The sequence below is a fragment of the Coffea eugenioides genome, chromosome 8 (assembly GCF_003713205.1).
Source record: "Coffea eugenioides isolate CCC68of chromosome 8, Ceug_1.0, whole genome shotgun sequence".
Taxonomy (NCBI): domain Eukaryota; kingdom Viridiplantae; phylum Streptophyta; class Magnoliopsida; order Gentianales; family Rubiaceae; genus Coffea; species Coffea eugenioides.
The window spans coordinates 33,602,659-33,628,619 of NC_040042.1; the positions used below are offsets into that span (position 1 = coordinate 33,602,659).

Consider the following 25,961-nt stretch of genomic DNA (forward strand, 5'->3'; position numbering starts at 1 on the left):
GTGAATATTTACAGTTTGTTTCCCACATCAATTCAAGAACGTTAGATGGATTCAAGGGTACTTGGCGATCTTATCAATGATCACAATAACCCTTGGAAGATTGATCGAAAGATACAACAAGTCAAAATGCTCAATTTTAATATGCATTTGTCATTTACTCAGTCTTTTAGAGAATCTCACATGGCAAAAGACTACTTAGCAAATTTAGGTTGCGAGTTGGATTTTTCACAATTTTTTGTACTTGGAAATCTACCCTTTAAGATTAGAGGACTAGTTAGGATAGATATTGTTGCATTGTGCATATATCACTAATATATGTAATTGAGGTAAGGCCTAAAGTCTCCCTCTTATTTTTTTCATTTAAATAAGTAACACATAGGTAGGGGTTTGCCAAACACCTCAGCATGATTGGTAATTTTTAAAAATATTTGAAAAGCAACTAATATTTTGTGTAGACATTAAAATCGTAACTCTTATTTTGGGATATCAAAATGTAATCATTTTATTAACTACGAGATGAGGGAGTAATATATTACTTATACTTTTTATTTTTATTTTTTGGGTATGGCAATCCTGTTAATAAGAAGAGCTGTGCTAGTATCCAAGTGCATGGAAGTTTGATACTCACATATGCTGATTTGGAAATTATCAAACCAAACATTCCACTAATTAGTTGGTTCGGGGTGTTAGAGATTGTGAGTATGTTCCAAGAAGCAGCAGTGCACAGTATCATTACAATATTTGCACTCGTAAGCATTATGATGTCCTAGTGGTCCATGTTTCCTTGACCTTGAGGTGACTTGAGTTTTCCTTTCTGTCTATGTTATTTTGATGGTTACCATACTGCTTTTTTTTTTTCCAAACCTTCCTTTTTATTCCATAAGATAATAAACGGTTACAAGGCCATGGATGAGAAGTACTACTCCCTTATAGCGTTTCTTCGAATCTGATGAATAGACGCAACTCCTATTCTATCAAGGTGAAATGCTCCTCTTGCTAACTGGGGTAAAGATGAAGCTACCAAGTAGATCTCTTCCCGGCCGTGCCGACAACCTTCATTGGCCAATATATCTGCAACCTAGTTAGCCTGACGATAACAGTGATGAATTCGTGGAAAATGAGATACCAACCCGACCAACTGCTGTACCTCCTTATAAATACTCCATGGACAATGAAATGTCCGATTTAGAATTTGCACTAACACCAAGGAATCCAGTTCTATATCAAATACATCAAAACCGCTCTGGAGGCATAACTTAACCCCAAAAAGCAGAGCGCGGGCCTCAGCTTGCATACTCGAAACTATACCAAAATTACATGAAAACGTCAGGACCAACCTACCACTCGCCTCTCGAAACACTCCCCACCACCACTTACCCCAGGGTTACCTTTAGAGCACTCGTCCATGTTAAATTTTAGGCCTCCGTGTCAGGGCCGTACCCATTTAACCAGCATGTGCGACACTGCCCTATTTCAGGTCGAAAGCTCCAAATAAAATTGTATCCAAGATAACGATGAAATCCGGTATTCCGGGAACTGTACCCTAAACAATCCAGAAGATCGAAAAAAATACAATGACATACTTGTACCACCTTGACCGTCTTTCCGTCATATTTCATGCCATTTCGAGCCTTCCATATATGCCAGCAAATCAACAGGGGGATAACCTGATGGATAAACTCCAGATACTTATTTCCTTGCTTTCCTTGCCACCAGGCTGCCATACAGACGCGAAAAGCTAACACAGTCCAGGCAACTCCAACGCATCCCCAAAGAAATGCCAAACCTGTCATGCCATATCCCCAGCAGCAAATACATGCTCCGCAATTTCGACCTCAGGAGAGGAGCAACACACACACCGCGACGATCCATGAATCCCCAACCTCCATAAGGTACAATCTAACGGGAGACGGTCCCACAGCAGGCGCAGCAGAAAAAATGAAATTCTCAATGGCACAACTCGATGCCAAATACGTTTAAATAGAGGTGAGGGGGTAGAACGATGTTGGACCAAGGTGAAAGCTGACTTAAGTTTGAAACAAATCGAATGCTCTGGTCTCCAAATCATCAGGTCACGAAGCTGCCCAGCAGGTGGATCAACTCAAACAATCTCAGAAACTATCTCCGGAGGCACCCATTGTGAAATACTTCAAACGTCCTAGGTGCTATGTTGCACAAAGTCCACTACTTTATGATCGGACAAACTATCCAACCGATCTGACAATCCTCTCGAACCAAGCCAATTATCAAACCAAAAATTCGAGGACCCGGATCGAACAATCCATCTGATATGCCTCTCAGCAATATTCTGCACCTTCATCATCCTTCTCCACACCTCTGAGCCCTTAGCACCAAAGACTAGATTCGGGTGCACCTCCCGACAAAACTTAGCCTGCATAAAACCAAGCCACAAGGATGTATTAGCGCGAAAATTCCACCACAACTTGATTGAGAAAGGTTTGAAGACATCCTCCAATTGGCGCAATCCAACCCCCCCTTTTTCATGCGGAACACACAAATCCTTCCACCGAATCCAATGGTACTTGGAACCCCCCTCTGTAGCTCCCCAAAGAAAATTAGAAAACATGCCCTTGAGCTCCTGGAAAATAGATTTGGGAGGAGATGCTGCCATTAACAAGTAAGTAGGCATAGATGAGAGGACATGTTTTAGTAACACTATCTTCCCTTCCTGTGACAACACCCTATTCTGCCAGGACTGAAGACGAAGTAGGATAGCTTGACACAATCCCCCAAAGTAGTCTTTCTTCCGTCGCCCGCAATAAAGGGGGAACCCTAGATATTTAATCGGGAAAGACTTATACATGAAACCAGTTAACCTCTGAATTGCCATCTTCTTGGAGGGACATACCTTTGGGTGCAATAAGAAGCAACTTTTCCCTGCATTGATCATTTGCCCGAAAACTGCCTCATAGGTTGTCAAAACCCGCTTCACTAGCTTTAACGATCTCGCCGACACACTGGAGAAAATAAGCACATCATCCGCATACCCCAAGTGAGTCACTAGGGGACAACCTCTTGGAATGCAAAATCCCTGAAACCCTCAATAGCACGACAAACTATTTAGTAACCTCGACAACACCTCGGCCCCAATGATAAACAATGCAGGAGAGAGCGGATCCTTTGGCAAAGCCCCCGAACTGACTTAAAGAAGCCAAACAAAGACCCATTTACAACCACTAAAAACCAGACATTCGAAATGAGCCGCCAAACCATATCAATCCACTGCTCTCCAAACCCAAAAGCCCTAAGCACATTGATCAAAAAAGGCCAAACCACCCGATCATAAGCCTTCATCATGTCCAGTTTCAGTGCCACATTCCCTCCCCTCGCTTTCCTACCAATATTCGAAATCAATTCCTGAGTTAGCAAATAATTATCCGAGATTAACCGCCCCCGGACGAAACCACTTTGATTTGCAGAAATTATCTTGGGAAGAATAGGCGCAAGCCTAGCCACCAGAATTATAGATATAATCTAGTTCAGAAAATTACACAAGCTGATTGGACGAAACTCAGAAAAACTCTTTGGACGCGCTACCTTGGCCAATAAAACTATGGAGGTAACAGTTACCCGCCGTGGCAGCTCTTCTCCACTGAAAAAACTTTGCACAGCTCTATAGATATCCATACCAATTATATCCCAGGAGGAGGAAAAGAATTTGCCAGTGAACCCATCTGGGCCAGCGGCACTATCCCCGTCCATCGCAAAGACCACTTGCCGAACTTCGTTGAAGGACAGAATATTCTACAAATACTCATTGTCTTCCTCCGATAGTAATTTTGGTATGACCCCAAGCACCTCTGAAGAGGCTAGAACCTCCTCCATCGAAAAAAGAGAAGAGAAATACCTGACTGCTTTAGCCCCAATACGCGCATCCTCAGTCACCCACTCTTGATTGGAATCTTGTACCCCATGAATCACTGCTTGTATGCGCCGTTGCTTTACCACTGAGTGAAAGAATTTTGTGTTCCTATCCCCCAACTGCAGCCATTTGACTCTAAACCGTTGCTTTCACAGGGCTTCCTCCATGGCTAACGCACGTCTAAGCCGAGCCTGGGCCTGATGCAACCGCAGTTGATCATTATCAGATCCCCCTCCTGCCATACATTGTTCCAAACTAGCTACTTCTGCCTCCACCTTTCTAACATTGTCAAAGAAATTCCCTACTCTTTCTTTATTCCACGCTTGAATACTCGTTCTTAAGCGTTGCAGCTTCGAACAAAGGACGTGCAATGGCGGTCCCATACACTTCTGCTCCCAAGATTGCTTCACCACCCCCAAGAATTCCTCATGGTCAGCCTAAGCATTTATAAACCTAAAAAATGGGTAGACACCGCCATAAGCAGCGGGGCATGATCCGATGGATGTCGCGCCAAATGGAAAACCGAGACAGACAAATGTATTTCTAAGCATGCCGCATTGAGCAAGAGACGATCCAACTGCTTCCAAATTATCGCTCTACCGTGGCGATTATTACACCAAGTAAAGTTCGATCCTGAGAAACCCCCATCAAACAAACTCGCAGAACCCATAAATTCAACAAAGTCACTAGCTTCAGCCACCCTAAAAGGCCTCCCCCCTCTCTTTTCCCAAGGTTGAAGGACCACATTGAAATCTCTAACGACAATCCAAGGCCTTTGATGTGGTTGACAATGCAACAACCCATCCCAAAGAACCTTCCGTTCCTCCACCATAGAGGCAGCATGTACAGCAGCAAAAGTAATTGGAGCTAGCAAATGAGGGTGACAAATTTCCAGTGATAAAAATTGATCCCCCTCAGTCGCCACAGAACAAACAATAGGAAAATTATAGAACACCCATGACAACCCCGACGAATGAGTTCGAACACAATCGAATCCTAATCTAATGCGATACTCCTCGGCACGAGACACGTGAACATGAGTTTCACATACCACAAGCAGTTGGAGCTTATTTGACACAACTATATTTTTTAATCTCCTAAAATGAGAGGTCTTAGAGAGACCCCTTACATTCCAAAATAACGAATTAATCATCGGAAAGGGAATTACACGAATCATCTGAAATTCTCACCGTCGACCGAACCTCCCTATCTGAAGGAAATTTTGCCTGCAGCCCTTTAGCTCAAGTCTTGGCCTTTCGAAACGCATCATCCACTACCTAAAAGAGAGGCTTTGCTACCTAGGTCGTAAGGAGACCATCAACCGCCAAACCTGTTTGTCTTGGAGATAAATTTCCTGTTGCTGTTCGGGTTTCATCCTGATCTTCGGTATCATATTCGTCAGCCCCCAAGCTGACCTGCGCCACCGCACTACCATGGACAACCCCCCATGGACCACCTCCTGCTCTACCCTCTCAAGGCGTTGGCATGTAGTTGGAACCTCCAGCACCACCGCCAACTGTAGATCTGTCGGCACCTGGAGCTGGGCACTTTCTATTCCCGCAGCCTCCATGTTGCTGATGAGAAACTTCAAGACCCTCAAACTAAGTATCGGTAGGCTGCAACTCACCACAGTCTTCCACCTGGTTCACCGCAACTACCAGATCACCCTGCATAGCAGGGACTATTGCTGCTGCATGCGTAACCGCTGGGAGCAACCCAGACCCAGCCACCTTTTGCTGCCATAAGGAGCCAACACTCTGACATGGTTGTGTGTGTGAAACACCGCCCCCAGCCCTCACAGCCGAGGCCTCCTGAACAACCCCATCCACTGCAATGCCCTCACCATCGTGAAACGCTGGTACCTGGTGCTTTCCCCCCTCCTCCTTGCCCCTTGGAACCTTCAAAGATTGAACCGGATGGAGCCTCTTGCAAACATCCATCCCATGTCCTTGCCTACAACAATGTGCACAATAGGAAGGCAAGTTCTCATAGTCTATACGCTGCCAAAACCCTCATCTGCTGCACCAATCCACACTCGCTGAGGCAACTCGCGGCACAGATCCACATCCACACAAACTCTCGCCACAGTTGGACGAGCCAATGTTGCCATCGTCGAATCAATTTTTAACGGAACTCCAATGACACTTGCAATAGAAAACAAAGCCGCCTTATCGAAGAAGTTGACAGGTTGTCGAAACCTGTGCAATAATAAAAACTTGCTCAACTAAAATTAATTTCTGTAGATAGTGGTAAGCAGGGTCGAATCCACAGGGACTGGGAGTAATTGTTTCTTTTTAAATTCACAGTGACAAAGGGGGATGTTTTTATCTTAGGGGTGACAATTTAAGCAATCCAACTAAAAGTAAAATAATAAAAATAAAATAGCCAACTAGAAATTAAATAACAATTTACTAAAATCTAATGAGTGATAATTAAGGATCTAGCCAAGGAATAACTTCAGCAATGGTTCACCTAATTGATCATCGATAAGCAAAGGCAATTCCAATTATTTACTAATAAATAGGTTATAACTGCCAAACAAGCGATGACAGTCAACCCCTCCTTACTGTGTCGGTGATCAAGGTACGCCCGTTAATCACTTCTCTAATTGGAAAACAATCCTAGGTACGCCCGTAAGATTTAATTCCCCAATTGCCTTACGTATTAGAGGAGCCCTATTCTAACCAAATAACGCACTACCAGGGTTATTTTAGATTAGCCCGCGTATTCCCCTGACACAAACCTAATCATGCCAGCTGTCACTATTTTAGAGCAATTAAACAATTACGGATTTAATGCCCTAATTGACAATAGATTAACCAATCAACTAATTATCTGGATCCAAGACAATCAATTAATTAAATAACCATAAGCATAGCAATCAAGAAATGTGCGGATACCAATAAATAAAAGAAAAAGATAAAATTAAATCGATCTCACAATTTTAGATGACCCAAAGCATCCGTTGTCCCTTGACTAGATAAAAGAGTTTAGCTCATTGTTGATGAGAAAAACCCATACAAAACTGACGCAAAAGCTGCGGCCATGGTCTCCGATTTAGTGGACCCAATTCGTTTGAATCATCAAATGAAAAGCTAAACTACAAAAGTGATTGTTTCATTCTAATGGTCCCTGCCATCCGCAGGGAGCCACTACTCAAAAACGGCCATGGAAAAGTCAAAGTGAAAAGCTAAAGCTACAGGACGAAAAGCTAAGGAAGCCAGCCGTCCCCTTTCTCTGCTATTTGTTTGGTTTTTATCCTCTGCCTTCCTCAGATGTGCGGCGGCCCAGGAGAAAGGAAGACTTCAGCCCAAATTACAAAGGGCTCACGTCTTTTTTGTGTTCCCAAAATGCCCCTGTCAACCTCCTATTTGAATTCTTTCCTGATGACTGTCAAATTAGCATTGATTGTGGTATTTTCGTTCTACTCCCTGGAATAAATGCAAATTACGAAAAGTGAGTAGAATCTAATAATTAATCCATATCAAGTCAGGTAATAGGGGAAATTAATAATAAAATAAATGATAAAATTGTAACCTATCAATTCCCCCCACACCTAAACCATGCTTGTCCTCAAGCATGAGAACAACAAACAAACACCAATTTTTGATAGTGGCTACTGCTCCATCCAACAAATTGCCAAGATACCAAGAAAAATAATAATCAAGCATCAATGGTCAAGTCCAAGAAGCATCACTCCGGTTAGCTTCTAAACCACAAGATCCTTTAATTTCATGTTAACTAATCTAAGAAGAAGGAATGACGCATAACATTTATCAGCAAATGGTCCAACTATTGACCAAAATCTCAACATTAAATCCATAATTCGGCAAGCTGACTTTTATTACACACTAACACAACCTTCACTTTTTTTTCACATGTTTTTTCTACTTTTCTCTCTTCTTTTTTTTTTGAATCTTTTTTTTTCAATAGTAACAAAAGACTTAGTCACTAGCCATTTGACGCGAACTCCAACATTGGCCAGATGAAGGAGCCCGGTTACTCAACTTCTATCGCCACGTGACCACGTACTCATAGCAACTACTACTTTTTGACGCGAGAATCGACACTTTCGGTGAAGATCCCCGGTTACTCGGTAGTAAATACTAGCGGAGTACAGTCAACTCTTATTCACAGCCAAATAAAACCAAAAATTCAAAATAACACAAAAATCAAAAGGAACTTTGCAGCTGCTAGCCTCATTTTTAAATATGGAGAACTAAGGTTAATAACCGGACCAATTCACATGAAAATGCCAACAGTCATTCCCTATGCCTAGGAAAGTTAACCAAAAATTATAAGAGTAAAAAAATCATTGATATTCACCAAAGAGATATTTTTGGACTCAACCACATTAACTTGATACCCTTTTATTATTAAAATTTGGCAATAGCAGAAATAGAGGCAACAATCCAATATCAAACTTGGCATCACATACGAGCTAATCACTAAAAAGAAGAAAAAGAAAATGAACGAAAGACACTAGCACCATAACTGCTCCCCCCCACACCTAAATCCCACATTGTCCTCAATGGAGGTAATAAAGTAGTGAAAGCGAAGAGAACAATGAAACTTCCCTGTTGAACAGCTAAGGGATAGGAGGGAACAGTGGAGGGAAGCCGAGTTCTGAGACATTCCTTGTCACTTGGCGGGTGATGTTCGTCATTCGCTCATCTACGTTGTGAACCTGTGCTTGTAAGTGGCGCCACTCACCATTGACGCCAATTATCACCTCAAACAACAAAAGACAGAATATCCAACAAAGATAGCAACCAACAAATGCAAATCCGTAGTCACTGGTGTTCCCCAACTCAATAGTCAAATGCAAAAGTTGTCCACTCAAATACTCAATACATGCCCCCAATGGTACAGTTAACTGCACAATTCAATTGACCAAAACCGTAGCAAATGCCCCAAGAATTCGATACTTCCAACAGCAGCAGTTCAGAGATTTGACAATAACAATTCAATCACAAGTTCTTGGCTGTCAAGTAGACAGCCAATTAGATAGAATTACCAAATCTAGTCAAAATACCCCAACCAGTACTACTGGTTCACCCCACAGATAATGAAGCAACTTAAATGGCAAACCCAATCAACAAAGTGTACATGTGAGGCACCCAAGGTCTATACAAATTTTCAACAAAGCAGCGATTGCAATCAATAATCAGTAGTGGTCCTAATTTACTCAAATGTAGAATTAATGCAGCCCAACAATTCAACTGGATGTACCCAACCTCAACAAGCAAAGCAAGTGGCACAGGTTCCCCAAGTCAACAGGCAATTCAGAGATAAATCAACCGAAATCACAGTAGAAACTTCAATTAAATACACTCAACATGAATAAGCCAAGCAAGTGTCATAGAAATCCCCCAATTCAACGAGCAATCACAGTATTTCAGCTCACCCAAAAATTAGCAATCCCTATGATAACAGCCTAGAAATTTGTCAATAAGAACTTCGCCAAACAACTAGGGGTAAACCAATTCAATTGAAAATATTCCCACCAGTACCACTGGGGGTAGACCCCAGTAAATGAAAGGTCTCAAACAGCCAATCGAATCAGCAAAAATTTTCACGGAAATGCCAATCCTTACTAAGATTTTGCAGAGGCCCAAAACGTCACTGAGTATGTAAAGAAGGGGATCCAGGAAAAGCAATTAAATGCACAATCCAGTTAAGAAAGTTTCAACAAAAATCCAAGCAAAACAGCACTCAGTGGATTCCCATGATGGTCCAACGATTCACTTCATTTATGCAATAAGTAAAGCGGCAAAATAAATCCCAATTGAATCCAATATAGCCCGATGCACGTAAAATTGCAAAATTTACCAACACCGATTGCTGGACACAAAACAGAGCCGGAGTTAGACGAATACCTCCACCTTGAGGACTATTGGGAGTAAAGATGCGGCGAGGGAAAAAGGGCGGCGGCGCGCGCTCTTGTGGCAGTGGTGAGAGGCAGCGGACAGAGAAAGAATGGGGCGGGCAGGGGAAAATGAGGGCGAGCTCGCGCGAGGGAGGTGGAGGTCGGCGTTGCACGGCGGCGGCTGGCGACAGCTCCTGCAGCGGCGGCGTGGGCAGACCTAGAGAGAGCAGAGGGAGAAAGCAGCGGACAGCGTGCAGACTCCAGCAGCAGCGGCTCGTGATGGAAAACGGAGCTGATGGCGCGTAGAGGAAGCGGCGGACGAAGGGGAGCTGCGCACTGGCGGCACGCTGGGGTCGCGGGCGGCACGCTGCGTCGGTGTGCGCGTGGATCTTGGGATTGCGAGGAGGAGCTGCTGTTGGGTTGGAGGCTGCGCGTGCGGAGGTGGAGAGCGGCAGTGGCGTCGAGCAGCGGCGTCTCCTCAAGCGAAGGAAATGGCGGCGGCCTTGAGGTGTGCTCGGCCGAAAGAGAAGAAGAAACAGGGGAGAAAAAAAAAAAGAGAAAGGAAAAGAAAAAGAAAATAATATTTGCTTTTTTTTTCATTTTAGAAAATTTTTTTGTTTATTTTTTCCAGGGAAAGACTCCCCTTTTTTTTCTTGTTACTTACTTGAAATTTTTTTTTTTTTGAAATTTTTTTTTTCATATATCATCTTTTTTTTTAATCATTGACAAAATTTATTTTTGGAATTCAAAAGTAGAGATTAACAGGAAATCAATAATCGTTCTTGAGTTTCTTTGAATACTTATCTTTCCCGCGAATGTGACGTGGGCACGCCATGAAGGCACGGAATCTGAAGCTCTCCAGGTGACTTGACGCGGGCACGTCATGAGGGTAAGAGAGCTCTCTGACATGAGCTTTCCATACGACTTGACGCGGGCGCGTCAAGTCGGAGAGATACCTATGAGTCATCAAAAATGAAAATTGAAACCATAAATCAGTCAAATCCATGGAAAAATATATTTAAACTAACAAATAAAATCAAACAAACAACTAAAAGGAATTGGGTTGCCTCCCAATGAGCGTCTTTCTTTAATGTCTTTGGCTAGACATTATCACGTTTTGTTCATGGAGGATAAAATCTTGTAGCTCGTCTTAATGCTTCATCCTCTATATAGTCCTGATAACTCTCGTAAATAGAATAATCCTTAACCACACGAGCTACGGGCTTCCATGGACTAGTGAATGGCGCCAAATGAGTCGATGATAATTTGCATTCTCCAATCATTCCTCCCTCACTTGCATTTATTGGTTCAAGATATCTCGCCATCGCCACTCTTAATTTATTCCTGTCATGAAATTCAAAATTGTCTGGTATAATAAAGTCAATTTCGTTAATAGGAATTGAAGAGTAAGAGTCAAGAGAATATTGATGAAGGAGTGGAGGAGATGTCATCGCATTTTGAGATTGTTCACTGGATTCGTTCACTTGAATGGGTTGCGGTTGGGGTTCCATTTCTTTCTTTTCGGCTTCTTTTTCAACTGCATCTGTAGATTTCTCATTTTGACACTCTTGCAGCTCCTCATCACCAGTCAACCAAATTGCACTCTCATTTTCTTCTAGATCAACAATGGTTTTCGAGGGCAATTCTTCCATTTGAGAAGTCAATCGATTTATTCTGGATGTCAATAGACATAGTTGATCTGCCAGATAACTCATTGCATCCTTCATCATCTCATTCCTCATTTGTGTCTCCTGTTGGAATTGGTATGTATTAGTAGCTATTGGTTCAACTATTTCTTCAAGATACATACCTGACATAGATGACGATTCTTGAGACTCATACTGCTGAAAATTCATTGGCCCCGTTGTATAATTATAATCAGAGTTATCCCACCATCCTTGATCATACCCGTTTGGATTAGGGTTATACCACGTTTGAGACCAGGGTGAAAAATCTCCATAATTGTTGAGTGGGACACTCAGATTATCTTGATATTCGGGGCACATACCGGTTGAATGATCCCTGGCATAACAAATTTTACAGGTTGCAGCAGCCATTCTTTTTCTAATAGAGTTTAGTGCCTCTGAGTATGCAGACTTAGCGAAAAAACTAGTCACATCGCCTTTCCCGGAAACAAAATCCAGTATATCACCAAAATACGAAGTGTTAGAAGCCATAAAAAAATAAGAGAAAAATAAATTAAAAATGAAAACAAGGTGAACTCAAAAAGAAACAAATTAATCTGACACCAGTCCCCGGCAACGGCGCCAAAAATTGACAGGTTGTCGAAGCCTGTGCAATAATAAAAACTTGCTCAACTAAAATTAATTTCTGTAGATAGTGGTAAGCAGGGTCGAATCCACAGGGACTGGGAGTAATTGTTTCTTTTTAAATTCACAGTGACAAAGGGGGATGTTTTTATCTTAGGGGTGACAATTTAAGCAATCCAACTAAAAGTAAAATAATAAAAATAAAATAGCCAACTAGAAATTAAATAACAATTTACTAAAATCTAATGAGTGATAATTAAGGATCTAGCCAAGGAATAACTTCAGCAATGGTTCACCTAATTGATCATCGATAAGCAAAGGCAATTCCAATTATTTACTAATAAATAGGTTATAACTGCCAAACAAGCGATGACAGTCAACCCCTCCTTACTGTGTCGGTGATCAAGGTACGCCCGTTAATCACTTCTCTAATTGGAAAACAATCCTAGGTACGCCCGTAAGATTTAATTCCCCAATTGCCTTACGTATTAGAGGAGCCCTATTCTAACCAAATAACGCACTACCAGGGTTATTTTAGATTAACCCGCGTATTCCCCTGACACAAACCTAATCATGCCAGTTGTCACTATTTTAGAGCAATTAAACAATTACGGATTTAATGCCCTAATTGACAATAGATTACCCAATCAACTAATTATCTGGATCCAAAACAATCAATTAATTAAATAACCATAAGCATAGCAATCAAGAAATGTGCGGATACCAATAAATAAAAGAAAAAGATAAAATTAAATCGATCTCACAATTTTAGATGACCCAAAGCATTCGTTGTCCCTTGACTAGATAAAAGAGTTTAGCTCATTGTTGATGAGAAAAACCCATACAAAATTGACGTAAAAGCTGCGGCCATGGTCTCCGATTTAGTGGGCCCAATTTGTTTGAATCATCAAATGAAAAGCTAAACTACAAAAGTGATTGTTTCATTCTAATGGTCCCTGCCATCCGCAGGGAGCCACTACTCAAAAACGGCCATGGAAAAGTCAAAGTGAAAAGCTCAAGCTACAGGACGAAAAGCTAAGGAAGCCAGCCGTCCCCTTTCTCTGCTATTTGTTTGGTTTTTATCCTCTGCCTTCCTCAGATGTGCGGCGGCCCAGGAGAAAGAAAGACTTCAGCCCAAATTACAAAGGGCTCACGTCTTTTTTGTGTTCCCAAAATGCCCCTGTCAACCTCCTATTTGAATTCTTTCCTGATGACTGTCAAATTAGCATTGATTGTGGTATTTTCGTTCTACTCCCTGGAATAAATGCAAATTACGAAAAGTGAGTAGAATCTAATAATTAATCCATATCAAGTCAGGTAATAGGGGAAATTAATAATAAAATAAATGATAAAATTGCAACCTATCAGAAGTGCACTGGTAACCCCTCCAAGCCAACCCACACCGGAGCATGAGATGATTCTGCATTGAGTTTGAAATCAGGAGCCCACTTGAAGACCCTCATAGGAAACTCCTGAATCATCCATAGACCCCGCAGCCAACAGTGGTGGAAATCCTCCTCCAACTTGAACCGAATAAGAACATGCCTTTGATCTATTAACCCGGGAGAAAAATTGCCGACAAAACCAACGGAAGTGAATGACTTACGAATGACCTCCATATTTGGGTGGCCATGGGAGAACTTACCGACCAAAGTAAAGTTGAAAGGGGCTGCTAGTTTCTCGATTTCCTCCGTGAAAAACAAACCGCAGGCTCACTGTGATAACTAGAAGCAGGCTTGATCTGCATGGGTGAGGAGTCGTGGTGTAGAAGAACATCAGCAAAGGAACGATTAAGAGAGGATTGCCCTCCAACCTTAGGCTAAAGGGAAACCATGGAAAACCCTAGCCGTCACTAGTAACCCTAGCCCTCCACGTTGTACTATGTTCTACTGCAATGTGAGCGTTAAATCATAAATGCCCTTATGTTTTAGTTAAGTTTTTTGCTCAATATAATCTTTATGCCCATTGTCAAGCCAAGAAGGTCAAAGGCTCCAAGCCACTCATAGGCAGAATCAGAAAATTTTGTTTGAGGGACGAACTCTAATTCAACTAAAACTTAAGTATATAACGTGAAATATTTTTAATTTACACAGAAAATTTTTTAAAATTAAAAATTTTAATTTTTCAAAATTTCAGAAGGCAGGGCCCCTCCCTGCCACCCCTAGTTCAGCCTAGGGTGTGTAAATCCGAAAAATTTTGATTTTTCGACCAATTTCAATTTGAATTAGGAAATTTAAAATTGGAAATTCGGAAAACCAAAAGGAATACAGAGTTTTCATAATCGAAAGTGGCGAAATTGGTTTGAATTCTGGGTCATGATTCTTAAAAGCAGAAATTTCGATTTCGAATTCACAAATCAAAATCAAAATTCAGCTACCTAATTCGATTTCAATTTCACATATGTAGTAATATATAATATATTTAAGTCATTATATTATAGATTAATCTTTCCTACACTGTCAGTGTAGACACTGATGGGTTGTTGGATAAATGCCACATCATCTGAATTTGAATTTAAATATCAAATTTTGTATATGTGACATGCATCTAGACTCGCTAGTGTATACACTGTAGTGTATAAAAAATTTATCCTTATATTATATAATAATAATAGTATAATACCTCAAGCCGACTAATCTAGGTTAGTTTTTTAAAAAAATAAATTCCAAACCAGTTTTTTTAATATATAATTTCAATGAATTCGGTAGAATACCGAATTCGAAATTGAATTCAGAGTGAAACTGAATTCAAAACTTTTGAATTCAAAACTGAAATAGTTTGAAATTTACTAGACTCAATCTATTGAATTTTTCAAATTTAGACTCTCTGACTTACCGATTTCAAATTCAGTGCACACCCCTAGTTCCACCCATCAAGCTGCTGGCTGCTAATCACCAAAAATCTCAAAACCGCCCTCAAATTTATGCAGAAACAATAAGAGCCACACATCACTCGGATAAGGTCATATACAGGCGTCTCTGACTCTGTGCAATGTACGATTATTTTTTTTTGTGCTGCGGTACCGATTGCTGAGCATCTAATGTATATGCATTTTGCTGAAGGCCATTATTTTGCTTTGGCAAATTATTGACAATATTGACACCTTTTGGCTTTCCACAATGTCATCTTGCAGACTTGCAATTAGTGGAGAAAATGGAGACGATGTTGTTATAGTCAAGCAATAGTCACCACATGGTTGCTTCACATGCCCTGCCCAGCAGTCAAACAAAAATAAATTGATACTATTCCTCTTTCTCCCTAATATCTCTAGAACTTTCAATGTCCATCTGAATGGGGCATAAAGGTACAAATCAAACTTGATTGTCGACCACAAAAACAAAAGGGAGATAAAGAGAAATTAATTAGACCTTGAACCAACAGACTTGTCTACTTTGCAAACCATTCAATATCTGTTAACGCATTGGAGGCGCATGTTCAAGTTTCTTTTACAGCCAACTAGTCGGTTAGTCCAGCTGATTAGGCCTTACACTCGAGGTGATCCTTCTCACGTGATTGGGAGGGAGTTCAAAATCTTACCTTGATAGATATATTACGTTAAATTAAACCTAACTTTTACACCTCCATTTAATACACTCCTCAAATTTAAATACACTCCTCAAATTTAAATACTTTTTAAAATTAGTTTCACTTTTATCAAAAAGTAATATTTCTTTGTCCCACTCTGAGCATGTTGTTTCATTTTTAAATTTGTTGTTGTTGGTGGTGGTGGTGGTGGTGCATATGTGTCTTTCTTAAGAAAAAAAGACGACGTCGACCAGTTATATATATGATTGATGGGGATAACGAAAGTGGTACATATAGGACAGTGAAAAGAGCTCCATACCAAATCCAACACTAGAGGGCATGTGCAAGATACCCATGCCAGAAAGAAACTAGAGGTGGAGTTAGTCACTCTCAAGCTGAACCAAATTTGCCAGCAAACAAGAGCCACATGCTCAATGCCATCTATGGCATGGTTCAATTTGAACTTTGCAGTGATTGAACATGCTTCTGCTTCACTACACTTAGAATCATGTTCAAATGAGGCAATGTTAGGTTTATGACCAAAGAACGTTAGTATATTTCAAGGGTTAGGTTAGGTCTGGCTGAAAGCTTCTTTAAACTCTAAACAACTTGACGACAAATTGGGGTATATATATATATATATATATTTACTTCACTGCCAGTAATTAATTACCCTTGTTTCTAAGATCGACCTCCTGGCAGACTGGAGAGTTTTTAGCTATTAACACTGGTTTAATATATTCAGCTTCTGTTATCTCCGCATATGTCAACCGTGCTATACTGTAATTGTCTTTCAAACTTCAACATAGGATTTCCTTTAGGTATTTTTGGTTTTTCTGAATACCCAATATCACCACGCTGACTTGCGCGAGGATGAAAAGTGATAGGAATTTTAAGGGAGTAAGCATTTTTAAGTCGGGAAACTACTATCTAATGGCCACAAGGAGTTTTAAAATGTATTTGAGATTGTATAGTATCAAATAAAATTTTATGAAATAATTGAAGAAATTATTTCCTAAGAGTATATCTAATCCTGTATCATAGAAGTAAAATGGGGGACATTTTACAAGGAATGAACCAAGTGATATTTGAGGTTTAGTTATTCCAGAATTTAAAGTAATAGGATTACTAGAAATATCAATACCTGTTCGATCAGGAAAGGTTTCATGATATTGTGGTGGAAAACATGTAGGTTTATATAAACATGTTCCTGATCCACTATCAATATATGCTGCAAAATATTCCGCTTTATAATCTTTATAAGTTATTCCTATAGGAATATAAATACTATATTGACTTGTCATTTTCTTTCGACATATATATTTTTTATCATTATATGTAATGATTATCCCACTAGTAGTTATATTGTAGGGGGATACTGAATCTAAGAAGCTTGTTCCTAACATTATTTCAAGAGTATTATTGGATCCTTCATTTTCAACTAGAATTGAAGTCGAATAGGAATTCAATTACCAGTTAATTCAATTTCTGTTTCCACAGTCTCCTTTATTTCATGAGTTTCTCCATTAAAATTTGTGTATTGGTAAGGATCTTCTAATTGAAAAATGGGTAAATGTTCAACCAATCTATGAGATATATAATTTCCGTTAACTCCGGTATCTATTAAACTATTACAATTTGTCATATTTTTTCCATTCTAGTAGCTACCTTCTATTTTATAATTTGTTGTTATTTTTTTTATTAGTATTCATATTTGGTAAGCGGTAAGAATTACTTCTAACCATTTTTCCTGTATAAGATAATCTAGGTAGCAATGTATTTGGTTTATCTAATAGGGGTTTTTGACTTATATCTAAATTGAATTCCTCATCTAATTCTATATTAGTGATTTCTGGAGGATATATTTTTCCTACTTCGGAAAATAATTTAGGGAGATCAATGAATTTAGTATTTGAAAAGTGTTCAGTATGATGAGTATTTGATAAAGCATAAGAAATCATATATGTAATAGAATATGGTCTATTTTCATTGAAAAAGAAATCTTTTCTTTTGAAATCTTGTATTAAAGAAAGTGTTTTATCAAAATCTTTATCTTGGATATTACAAGAAATTTTTGGATATATATTAAAAATTAACTTTTGATATTTAAGATTTCCTCTAAGGATACCAAGAGTTCCTTCTTCTCTATTTTTTATTCGATTATCGACTATAGCAAGATCTACAGGTGTATTTAATCCTTCTCTGAATGTAGATCTAATAATTATTTGGATAGAACCTATATGAATCCATCCTATTGATTCAATTATTTTTTCTAGTATTTTCTCTAATTTGCCATAAATATCTTTTTTAGATATTAATGGGATCATTATTTTATTAGTAGTAAGGCTAAATTCTAATGCTTTTTCTTTAAGATTTATTCCATAGAACATATGGTGTTTTCTTAGATAAAATTTTATTTTTTCTAATGCAGGTACATTAAATCTGCTATAAGAGTTTATTGAAAAATTACTTTTTTGAATTTTTGTTAATATTTTTCAATCTATAAGTGCTTCTTGGCTATATTCACCTAATTTTTCTGAATGAATATCTATTATTTCAGAAGAATTAGTTTTCTCTTCTTCTATTTTACTCATCTTCACTACTTATTTCGTATTCTGTATCTGTGCCGATAAATATACTTTTATCGGAAGAAATGATAAGAGTTTATTTTACGTATTTTTAAGTGCATTTTATTAGTTAATTTTGAGTTGATTATTTAGTTTTATAAATAAAATAAAGAGGTTTTTGGTAAAATTATATATTTTTGGTAAAAGTGGATAATATTGCATTTCTATTGATTTTAATGGTAAAAACTTCATTTTTATGCAGGAATGATGATTCAATCACCAAAGGATGTCAAATGAGGTAAAAAATAGAGATTTGGTGATGAATTCAAGTGGCAACAAGAAGAATGAAGTGAAAAATGTTCAAGTGAGGAAATGCAATACAAGTCAGTTTTGACACTCTTCAGTATTTTGACCATATCTGGAGCTACACTTATCGGATTGAGGTGATCTTTATACCATTTTAAAGCTAAGAAAGAGACCTACAATTCGTATGAAGACATCAAAATCCATTTCTGCCATCTTCATGGGCAAAACGTTGGAATACAGAAGCTGCATTCTGTGGTCGGAAGTTAAAACAGAGGTTTGAACAGGTGACAGTATTTCGATCATATCTCAGGCTACAAAGCTCCGATTTAGATGATTCTTGAAGCATTGGAAAGCTAACGCAAAGGGCTACAACTTTTGCGTTTTGCACAAAATCTAGTTTGGCCTTTATCATGGAGAAAATCGCAGTTGAAATAAGGCCAGAGTGAAAACGCGAGTTTATGCCGCGTTTTGTGTAGGCGCGTTTTATAGCAGAAATTCTGCAATTTGACTCAGTCAATTCTCTTGTGTTCATACCACTTTCCAGCTATAAGATGCAAGGGAATTCGGTGCACATGCTTTAGAAGACAAAAGGGCAAGAAAGGTGGCTTATTTTCAAGTCAAAAACATTGGTTATTGACAATTATAACAAAGTTAGATTTGGGGAATCAAAAGTTGGAATTTGACTTGGAAAAATAAGCCTTTGAGTGTTTTTTATGCAGGGATATAGGGAGAGGTCTGGACATTCATTCGAGCTTAGCTTCTTACAAAAAAACATATTCTCTCTACCTAGGAATTGCAAGGGGCAATTGAGGTTCCATCTTGTAATCATCTTAGTTCAAGACAAAGGAGATTTTTGGAAGGCTTTACCATATCTTGGCTAAGACTTTCTTTACTCTTTTTGTATTTGTAATTCCTGATGATTTACATTAATGAAGTTATGAGTGTTTCATCATTCATGAGTAGCTAATTTCCTTTATCTAGGGAGTAGATGAAGCTTATGGCCAAATGATATGAAGTGATTGTGATTTATGCTTGTTATGTCTTGTATTAACTTATCTACTTGTGTATGTTGGATTACTTGTTGTTGCTTGATCACCAATAGCAGGTTTATAATTGTTTTTACTCATTGAGAAATGGTAAAAATAATGGAATGACATAAGTAGAGCTTGAGTAGTATATTCATGAGAATAGAAATACATTCAAGTGGATAAAATCTATATTTCAGGTATGCACAAAACAAATTTAGTATTTTCCAAGAGATTAGGAAAAACTAATCTGTTTTAACCCATTGTTATCATGAAAATGTGATTTTGGTATTGTTGGAAATGAATCCTTGGTTAAACAAGAGTAGTAACAAGTGTTAAATTCATTCGTTTTAGATCTTTTGTGTTATATGTGGAATCTACATCCCTAGATCTTAATATTTAGTGAATTCTACTCCCCTTGAGATATTGCAATTTTCTAGTTAAGAACTCTTGTAGTTGAATTTAATTCTAAATTTTCTGCTTAATTTTATTGTGAGTCTAAATAATAGAGTAAATTAGTATCTAATAATTGTTTTAAATTGCTCCTCGTGGGATCGACCCGATACACATCTCGTACTACAATTGCGACCTGTATACTTGCAGTCCAACGGGTGTAAATTCGGAATTAAACTTGCACTTAAAGTAAAAACCCGTCAAGTTTTTGGCGCCGTTGCCGGGGAGCGGCAATATTAGAGCCTAATCATCTTTATTAATTTAGACAGCTTTATTTTTTAGATTATATTTAATCTTATATTGTAATCAGTTTTTTTTTACCATTGAAGTTGCATAATATCCCTTATTTCTGTTTGTAGTGTATGCACCGGGAGTCTCGAGAAGTCGCACCTTTCAATCCAGAAATTGAGAGGACACTACGTAGACAAAGGAGGCACACACAACAGCAAGAGGAACAAGAGATTTGGCAACCGATAGAGGAAATTTTGATAGAACTACCATTTGAAGAAGAAATGGCTGAAAATGAAGCAAATAGGCGAGTTCTACGAGATTTTGCTCTACCGGGAACACAAGGATCTCAAACGAGCATAGCAAGGCCTACGGTAAATGCTAACAACTTTGAGATTAAGCCATCACTTATCCAAATGGTTCAACAATCTCAATTTGGAGGTAATGCTGTAGAAGATCCTAACTCACACTTAGCTACATTCTTAGAAATATGTGATACAATTAAAATGAATGGAGTTAGTGATGATGCTATAAGGTTACGGTTGTTCCCATTTTCATTAAGAGATAAGGCAAAAATGTGGTTACACTCTCATGCTCCTAACACTTTTACCACATGGGATGATTTATCAAGGGCATTTTTGAATAAGTATTTTCCACCTGGTAAGACTGCTAAGCTAAGAATGGATATCACTGGTTTTAGTCAAATGGAAGGAGAATCATTATATGAAGCATGGGAAAGGTTTAGAGATTTGTTACGGAAATGTCCACACCATGGACTACCCGAATGGCTGATTATACAAACCTTTTATAATGGTTTATCTTTCTCCACTAAAACTATTATTGATGCAGCCGCAGGTGGAGCTTTAATGGGTAAATCACCCCAAGAAGCTCAGAATTTGATAGAAGCTCAGAATTTGATAGAAGAAATGACCGCAAATAACTACCAATGGGCCAATGAAAGAGGTAATACGAGACGTCACGCAGGTATGATAGAAATGGACACTCTCAATATGCTGAGTGCTCAAATGAATAATGTGATGAAATTGCTAAGTAGACAAGGTGGAGTTGGTCCAAGTTCATCTAATGCACACGTAGCTTGTTGCTCTTTCTGTGGAGGTGAACATGATATTAATGAGTGTGTTGATTCTGAGCAGGTACAATTTGTCAATAATTACAACCGAAATGCTCCAAATAATCCCTACTCGAATATTTACAATCCGGGGTGGAGAAATCATCCAAACTTTGGATGGAAAGATCAAGACAATCAACAAAGGCCAACCAATCCGCCGGGATTTCAACCAAGGCAACCACAGGCTGAAACTAAACCAAGTTGGGAGATCGCGGTGGAAAAACTTGCTAAGGTGACTTCGGATAGATTCGAGCGAGTTGAGGGGCGGTTGGACCAATTAGCTGGGATGTACAGAAACTTGGAGGTTCAAATTGGTCAAATTGCCAATGTGATCAACAATAGAAACCCTGGTGAATTACCAAGTAAAACTGAAGTGAATCCGAGAGAGCATGTCAATGCAATCATTCTTAGAAACGGTAGAACGGTTGAGGGATTCGATTTTGAAAATTCAGGTGGTGAAAAAGACAAGAAGCAAGCAATTGAAGGGGAGCAAGAAAGTCAAAATGATCATGTTATCATTGATATTGATGCACTTCATCCCAAATTAAATTCTAATGTGATACATTTTCCTCACAGGTTGAAGAAAGATGGACAGGATCGGGAGTTTGAAAAGTTCTTCAAAATGTTTAAACAATTGCACATTAACATTCCTTTCATTGATGCTATAACACAGATTCCCTCTTATGCACGTTTCTTGAAAGACATCATGTCAAAGAAGAGGAAAATTGTAGATAATGAGATGATAGCATTAACGGAAGAGTGTAGTGCATTGATTAAGAATAAACTCCCTCCTAAATTGAAAGATCCGGGAAGTTTTTCTATTCCTTGCACTATTGGTCAATTGCATTTTTCTAATGCTTTATGTGATTTAGGTGCAAGTGTGTCACTTATGCCGTTATCGGTTGCCCGGAGATTGGGACTTCAAGAGCTAAAAGCTACCAATATTACATTGCAATTGGCGGATCGGTCAATCACACGTCCCATGGGTATTTTGAAAAATGTGCTCATAAAGGTAAGACAATCTATAATACCTGTGGATTTTGTTGTCTTAGATATTGAAGAAGATGTGAGAATGCCAATTATTCTAGGACGACCGTTTTTAGCCACTGCACGAACTATAATTGATGTAGAAAAAGGTAAGCTTATATTACGGGTTAATGGTGAGGAATTGGAATTCAATTTGGATAATAAAGAAGGGAATATAGAGCCTACTGCTCTTGTTTCTAATATGCCATATGATGAAAAGGTTAACCAAGAAAGGACCGAAGAAGTTAAATTTATAAATGTCCTTGGTACTAACTTTCATGGTGTAGGAACAAAGGAGGAGAAGATAAGGATGGAAGTTGGCTTAATAAATTCTCCATTCCATGAAGAAAATGGTGAAAAGTTGAGCCAATTCAGAAAAGACGAGCAAAATCCACTCCAAGGTGAAGTTGAGCCTCTCTATGACAAGTCTAATATTCCTCCTTGGCATTTGAGGAAATTGGACTATGAAGATCAATGCATGGTTCACCACATGGTGGATTGGTTCGGGAGTTTCGACCCATGGGGAGAAAATCGCTCTCTAATGCTCTAAAGTGATTCAACTTTTTCAGTCGAGCCAACGACTATAAACAAAAGCGCTAATTGGGAGGCAACCCAATATTTAGGTTATATTTGTTAACTTGGTGTGATTTTGTGGTTTGAATCAATGTTTTAGCTACATTGTTGTTTTTGTAATGTAGGGTTGGCAATTGAAGGCAAGGATGACCAATTGAGTACAAAAAAGGCGAACTTTGATCAAACAACTCAACCCCTCGATTTGCGTTAAAGGTGTTTTTGATTCATTATAAAGGGGTAAAATGCATGTTTTTAATGTTTTACATTTGTTCCAGTCATTAAAATTGGCAAACAAATGATCTATGATGCATTTTGAGTCATTGGGGTACCTTTTGTAATTTTTCAAAAGTTGAAATTCTGCTAAAAATCGAAGCAGAAAACGCGTTTTCCAAGACAACGCGACTACAAGTCACGTTTCTCAGAATCGCGTTTTCAATTCTGCGCCTGCAGAACAGAAAACGAGCCTTTAAAATGCGACTTGAAGTCGCGTTTTGGAGGAAGTCGCGTTTTCTCGCCTGAGCAAAACTGGAAAACGCGACACAGATAAACGCGACTTTAAGTCGCGTTTTCATACGTAACCGCGTTTTCAATTCTGCGAGATTTGTGCAGAAAACGCGGCTTTAAAAACGCGCGTTGAAGGCGCGTTTTTAGTCGCGTTTTCGGTTCATTTTTCTGCTTCAAAAACGCGATTTCCAGAACATTTCTTCACTTTTCCATTTTTCCAGCCGCGTTTTTCTTCTTCTCTTCTACCCAACTCACAAATCTTCATTTGTACTCCATAATCGTCTAAGCCGAATTGAAGATCATTTGGGCATTCATCCACCGCCCAATCGTGATGCAGAGGATGACGATGATGCCGAGGGGGATGACTGACTTGGCACACTGCAGAAGCTATCTTTAGTTGATGAACTTGCTTGCCTAATTATCTTAACTTGTGGAACTTAAGATGTTTAACTTCATTTTATTTTTCTGTTTTCTATGTGGTAGGTACTTGTATTTTGACAGTGGTTCGTGATTAGTGGCTGATAAGGATCTCAGCCATTGACTTGGGGAGTACTTCTTTCTTTTCTTTTCTTCTTTTGTTTCATTTCTTCCCTACACATTGAGGACAATGTGTAATTTAAGTGTGGGGGGAGAAATATGTATGATACTTGTAGTTTTAGTTGTGTTTGATATAATTCTTGTGCTTAAATGGTGTTACTTGTGGTTGCTGGCAGGGAGTTTTAGTCCACTTTTAAGGGGAGACTCTGTCAAAATTTTTCCAAAACCTTATACACATATATGTTATTAACTATAATAAATAAATAAAATGTTGTCACTTATCCTTTTAAAATAAATATATGCGGTTTTGATACTTCTTTTCTCATGAAATTTGGAAATGATTTTTATGTGATTATAATTTTTACATCTATAGGAAAGTATATCTAGTAAAGTGGAGAAAATTATGCCTACATTTTGTATATTTGATGAAAATTCTTCTTTTTATCTAATTTTATAAGATAAGAAATTAATATGGTTAATAAGTGTCATACTCTTCTCATGATTACTCTTAGAGGGAATTTTATTATATATATATATATATTGAAAAAAAAAGGGGTTATTCTACTCCAATGATTCTCATACCGAGTAACCGGGGGTTGGCATCTACAAATGTCGACATTCGCGTAAAAAGGTACTTGAATTAAGAGTATGCAAAGCAACTTGAGTATGTGAAATGTTGAGTAACCGGGGATCTGCATCTAAAAATGTTGATCTTCGCGTCAAAAGGCATTTTTCACAACTTAAGTAATATTTAACCCTTAAAATATATTAAAAAAATAAAATATAAATAAATAAATAAATAAAAAGTAAATTAAATCCCTTTTTAAGAAAAATAAGAAGTTGATCATGAGATTAGTTAGCATTTTTATTGACTATAGGAGTTGCTTGCTTGCGAAATTGGATAAAAATAAGAAGTTGAGTTGAATTGGTAAAATTATGGTATACTTGGCTCTTCTTTGCTTGATATTATGAGTACTTGAACTTAATGGAAAGATCACATAAGGGTTATTTACCTTGATTCAAGGAAATGGAGTTGAAATACTACATATGTTTATTTTCATTTTTTTTGGATCATTGATGGTTAGAATTTTATATTGCTTGAGGACAAGCAATGATTCAAGTGTGGGGGTATTTGATAAGAGTTTATTTTACGTATTTTTAAGTACATTTTATTAGTTAATTTTGAGTTGATTATTTAGTTTTATAAATAAAATAAAGAGGTTTTTGGTAAAATTATATATTTTTGGTAAAAGTGGATAATATTGCATTTCTATTGATTTTAATGGTAAAAACTTCATTTTTATGCAGGAATGATGATTCAATTACCAAAGGATGTCAAATGAGGTAAAAAATAGAGATTTGGTGATGAATTCAAGTGGCAACAAGAAGAATGAAGTGAAAAACGTTCAAGTGAGAAAATGCAATACAAGTCAGTTTTGACACTCTTCAGTATTTTGACCATATCTGGAGCTACACATATCGGATTGAGGTGATTTTTATACCATTTTAAAGCTAAGAAAGTGACCTACAATTCGTATGAAGACATCAAAATCCATTTCTGCCATCTTCATGGGCAAAACGTTGGAATACAGAAGCTGCATTCTGTGGTCGGAAGTTAAAACAGAGGTTTGAACAGGTGACAGTATTTCGATCATATCTCAGGCTACAAAGCTCCGATTTAGATGATTCTTGAAGCATTGGAAAGCTAACGCAAAGGGCTACAACTTTTGCGTTTTGCACAAAATCTAGTTTGGCCTTTATCATGGAGAAAATCGCAGTTGAAATAAGGCCAGAGTGAAAACGCGAGTTTATGCCGCGTTTTGTGTAGGCGCGTTTTATAGCAGAAATTCTGCAATTTGACTCAGTCAATTCTCTTGTGTTCATACCACTTTCCAGCTATAAGATGCAAGGGAATTCGGTGCACATGCTTTAGAAGACAAAAGGGCAAGAAAGGTGGCTTATTTTCAAGTCAAAAACATTGGTTATTGACAATTATAACAAAGTTAGATTTGGGGAATCAAAAGTTGGAATTTGACTTGGAAAAATAAGCCTTTGAGTGTTTTTTA

General features: G+C 38.3%; 2 protein-coding genes and 1 non-coding gene across 3 annotated transcripts; all 3 read right to left on the minus strand.

Moving 5' to 3' along the window:
• Positions 1-2,158: 2,158 nt before the first annotated feature.
• Positions 2,159-3,723, minus strand: LOC113780597. The gene is made up of 3 exons (XM_027326382.1): positions 3,592-3,723; positions 3,232-3,495; positions 2,159-3,052 (listed from the first exon to the last, which is right to left on the minus strand). The coding sequence occupies exons 1-3, from the start codon at positions 3,721-3,723 to the stop codon at positions 2,159-2,161; spliced, it is 1,290 nt and encodes a 429-aa protein (XP_027182183.1).
• Positions 3,724-4,032: 309 nt separating this feature from the next.
• On the minus strand, positions 4,033-5,453 carry LOC113780598. Its single transcript, XM_027326383.1, has 3 exons — positions 5,299-5,453; positions 4,437-4,980; positions 4,033-4,320 (listed from the first exon to the last, which is right to left on the minus strand). Exons 1-3 carry the CDS (start codon positions 5,451-5,453, stop codon positions 4,033-4,035), a joined length of 987 nt encoding a protein of 328 aa, XP_027182184.1.
• Positions 5,454-20,797: 15,344 nt separating this feature from the next.
• On the minus strand, positions 20,798-20,904 carry LOC113781865. The gene has a single exon (XR_003469764.1). It is a non-coding gene; the product is annotated as a small nucleolar RNA R71 (small nucleolar RNA).
• Between the last annotated feature and the right edge of the window lie 5,057 nt (positions 20,905-25,961).

What these genes read in the sequence shown, in the direction of transcription:
- LOC113780597 (XM_027326382.1), bottom strand. Translation starts at nt 3,723, where the DNA reads ATGGACGGGGATAGTGCCGCTGGCCCAGATGGGTTCACTGGCAAATTC. An exon ending in GAGAAGAGCTGCCACGGCGG is followed by an intron (nt 3,496 to 3,591) that starts GTAACTGTTACC and finishes TTTCTGAACTAG; the next exon opens with ATTATATCTATAATTCTGGT. An exon ending in GAGAGCAGTGGATTGATATG is followed by an intron (nt 3,053 to 3,231) that starts GTTTGGCGGCTC and finishes TGAGGGTTTCAG; the next exon opens with GGATTTTGCATTCCAAGAGG.
- LOC113780598 (XM_027326383.1), bottom strand. Translation starts at nt 5,453, where the DNA reads ATGGAGGCTGCGGGAATAGAAAGTGCCCAGCTCCAGGTGCCGACAGAT. An exon ending in ATGGTAGTGCGGTGGCGCAG is followed by an intron (nt 4,981 to 5,298) that starts GTCAGCTTGGGG and finishes CTCTCATTTTAG; the next exon opens with GAGATTAAAAAATATAGTTG. An exon ending in ATCGTCTCTTGCTCAATGCG is followed by an intron (nt 4,321 to 4,436) that starts GCATGCTTAGAA and finishes ATAAATGCTTAG; the next exon opens with GCTGACCATGAGGAATTCTT.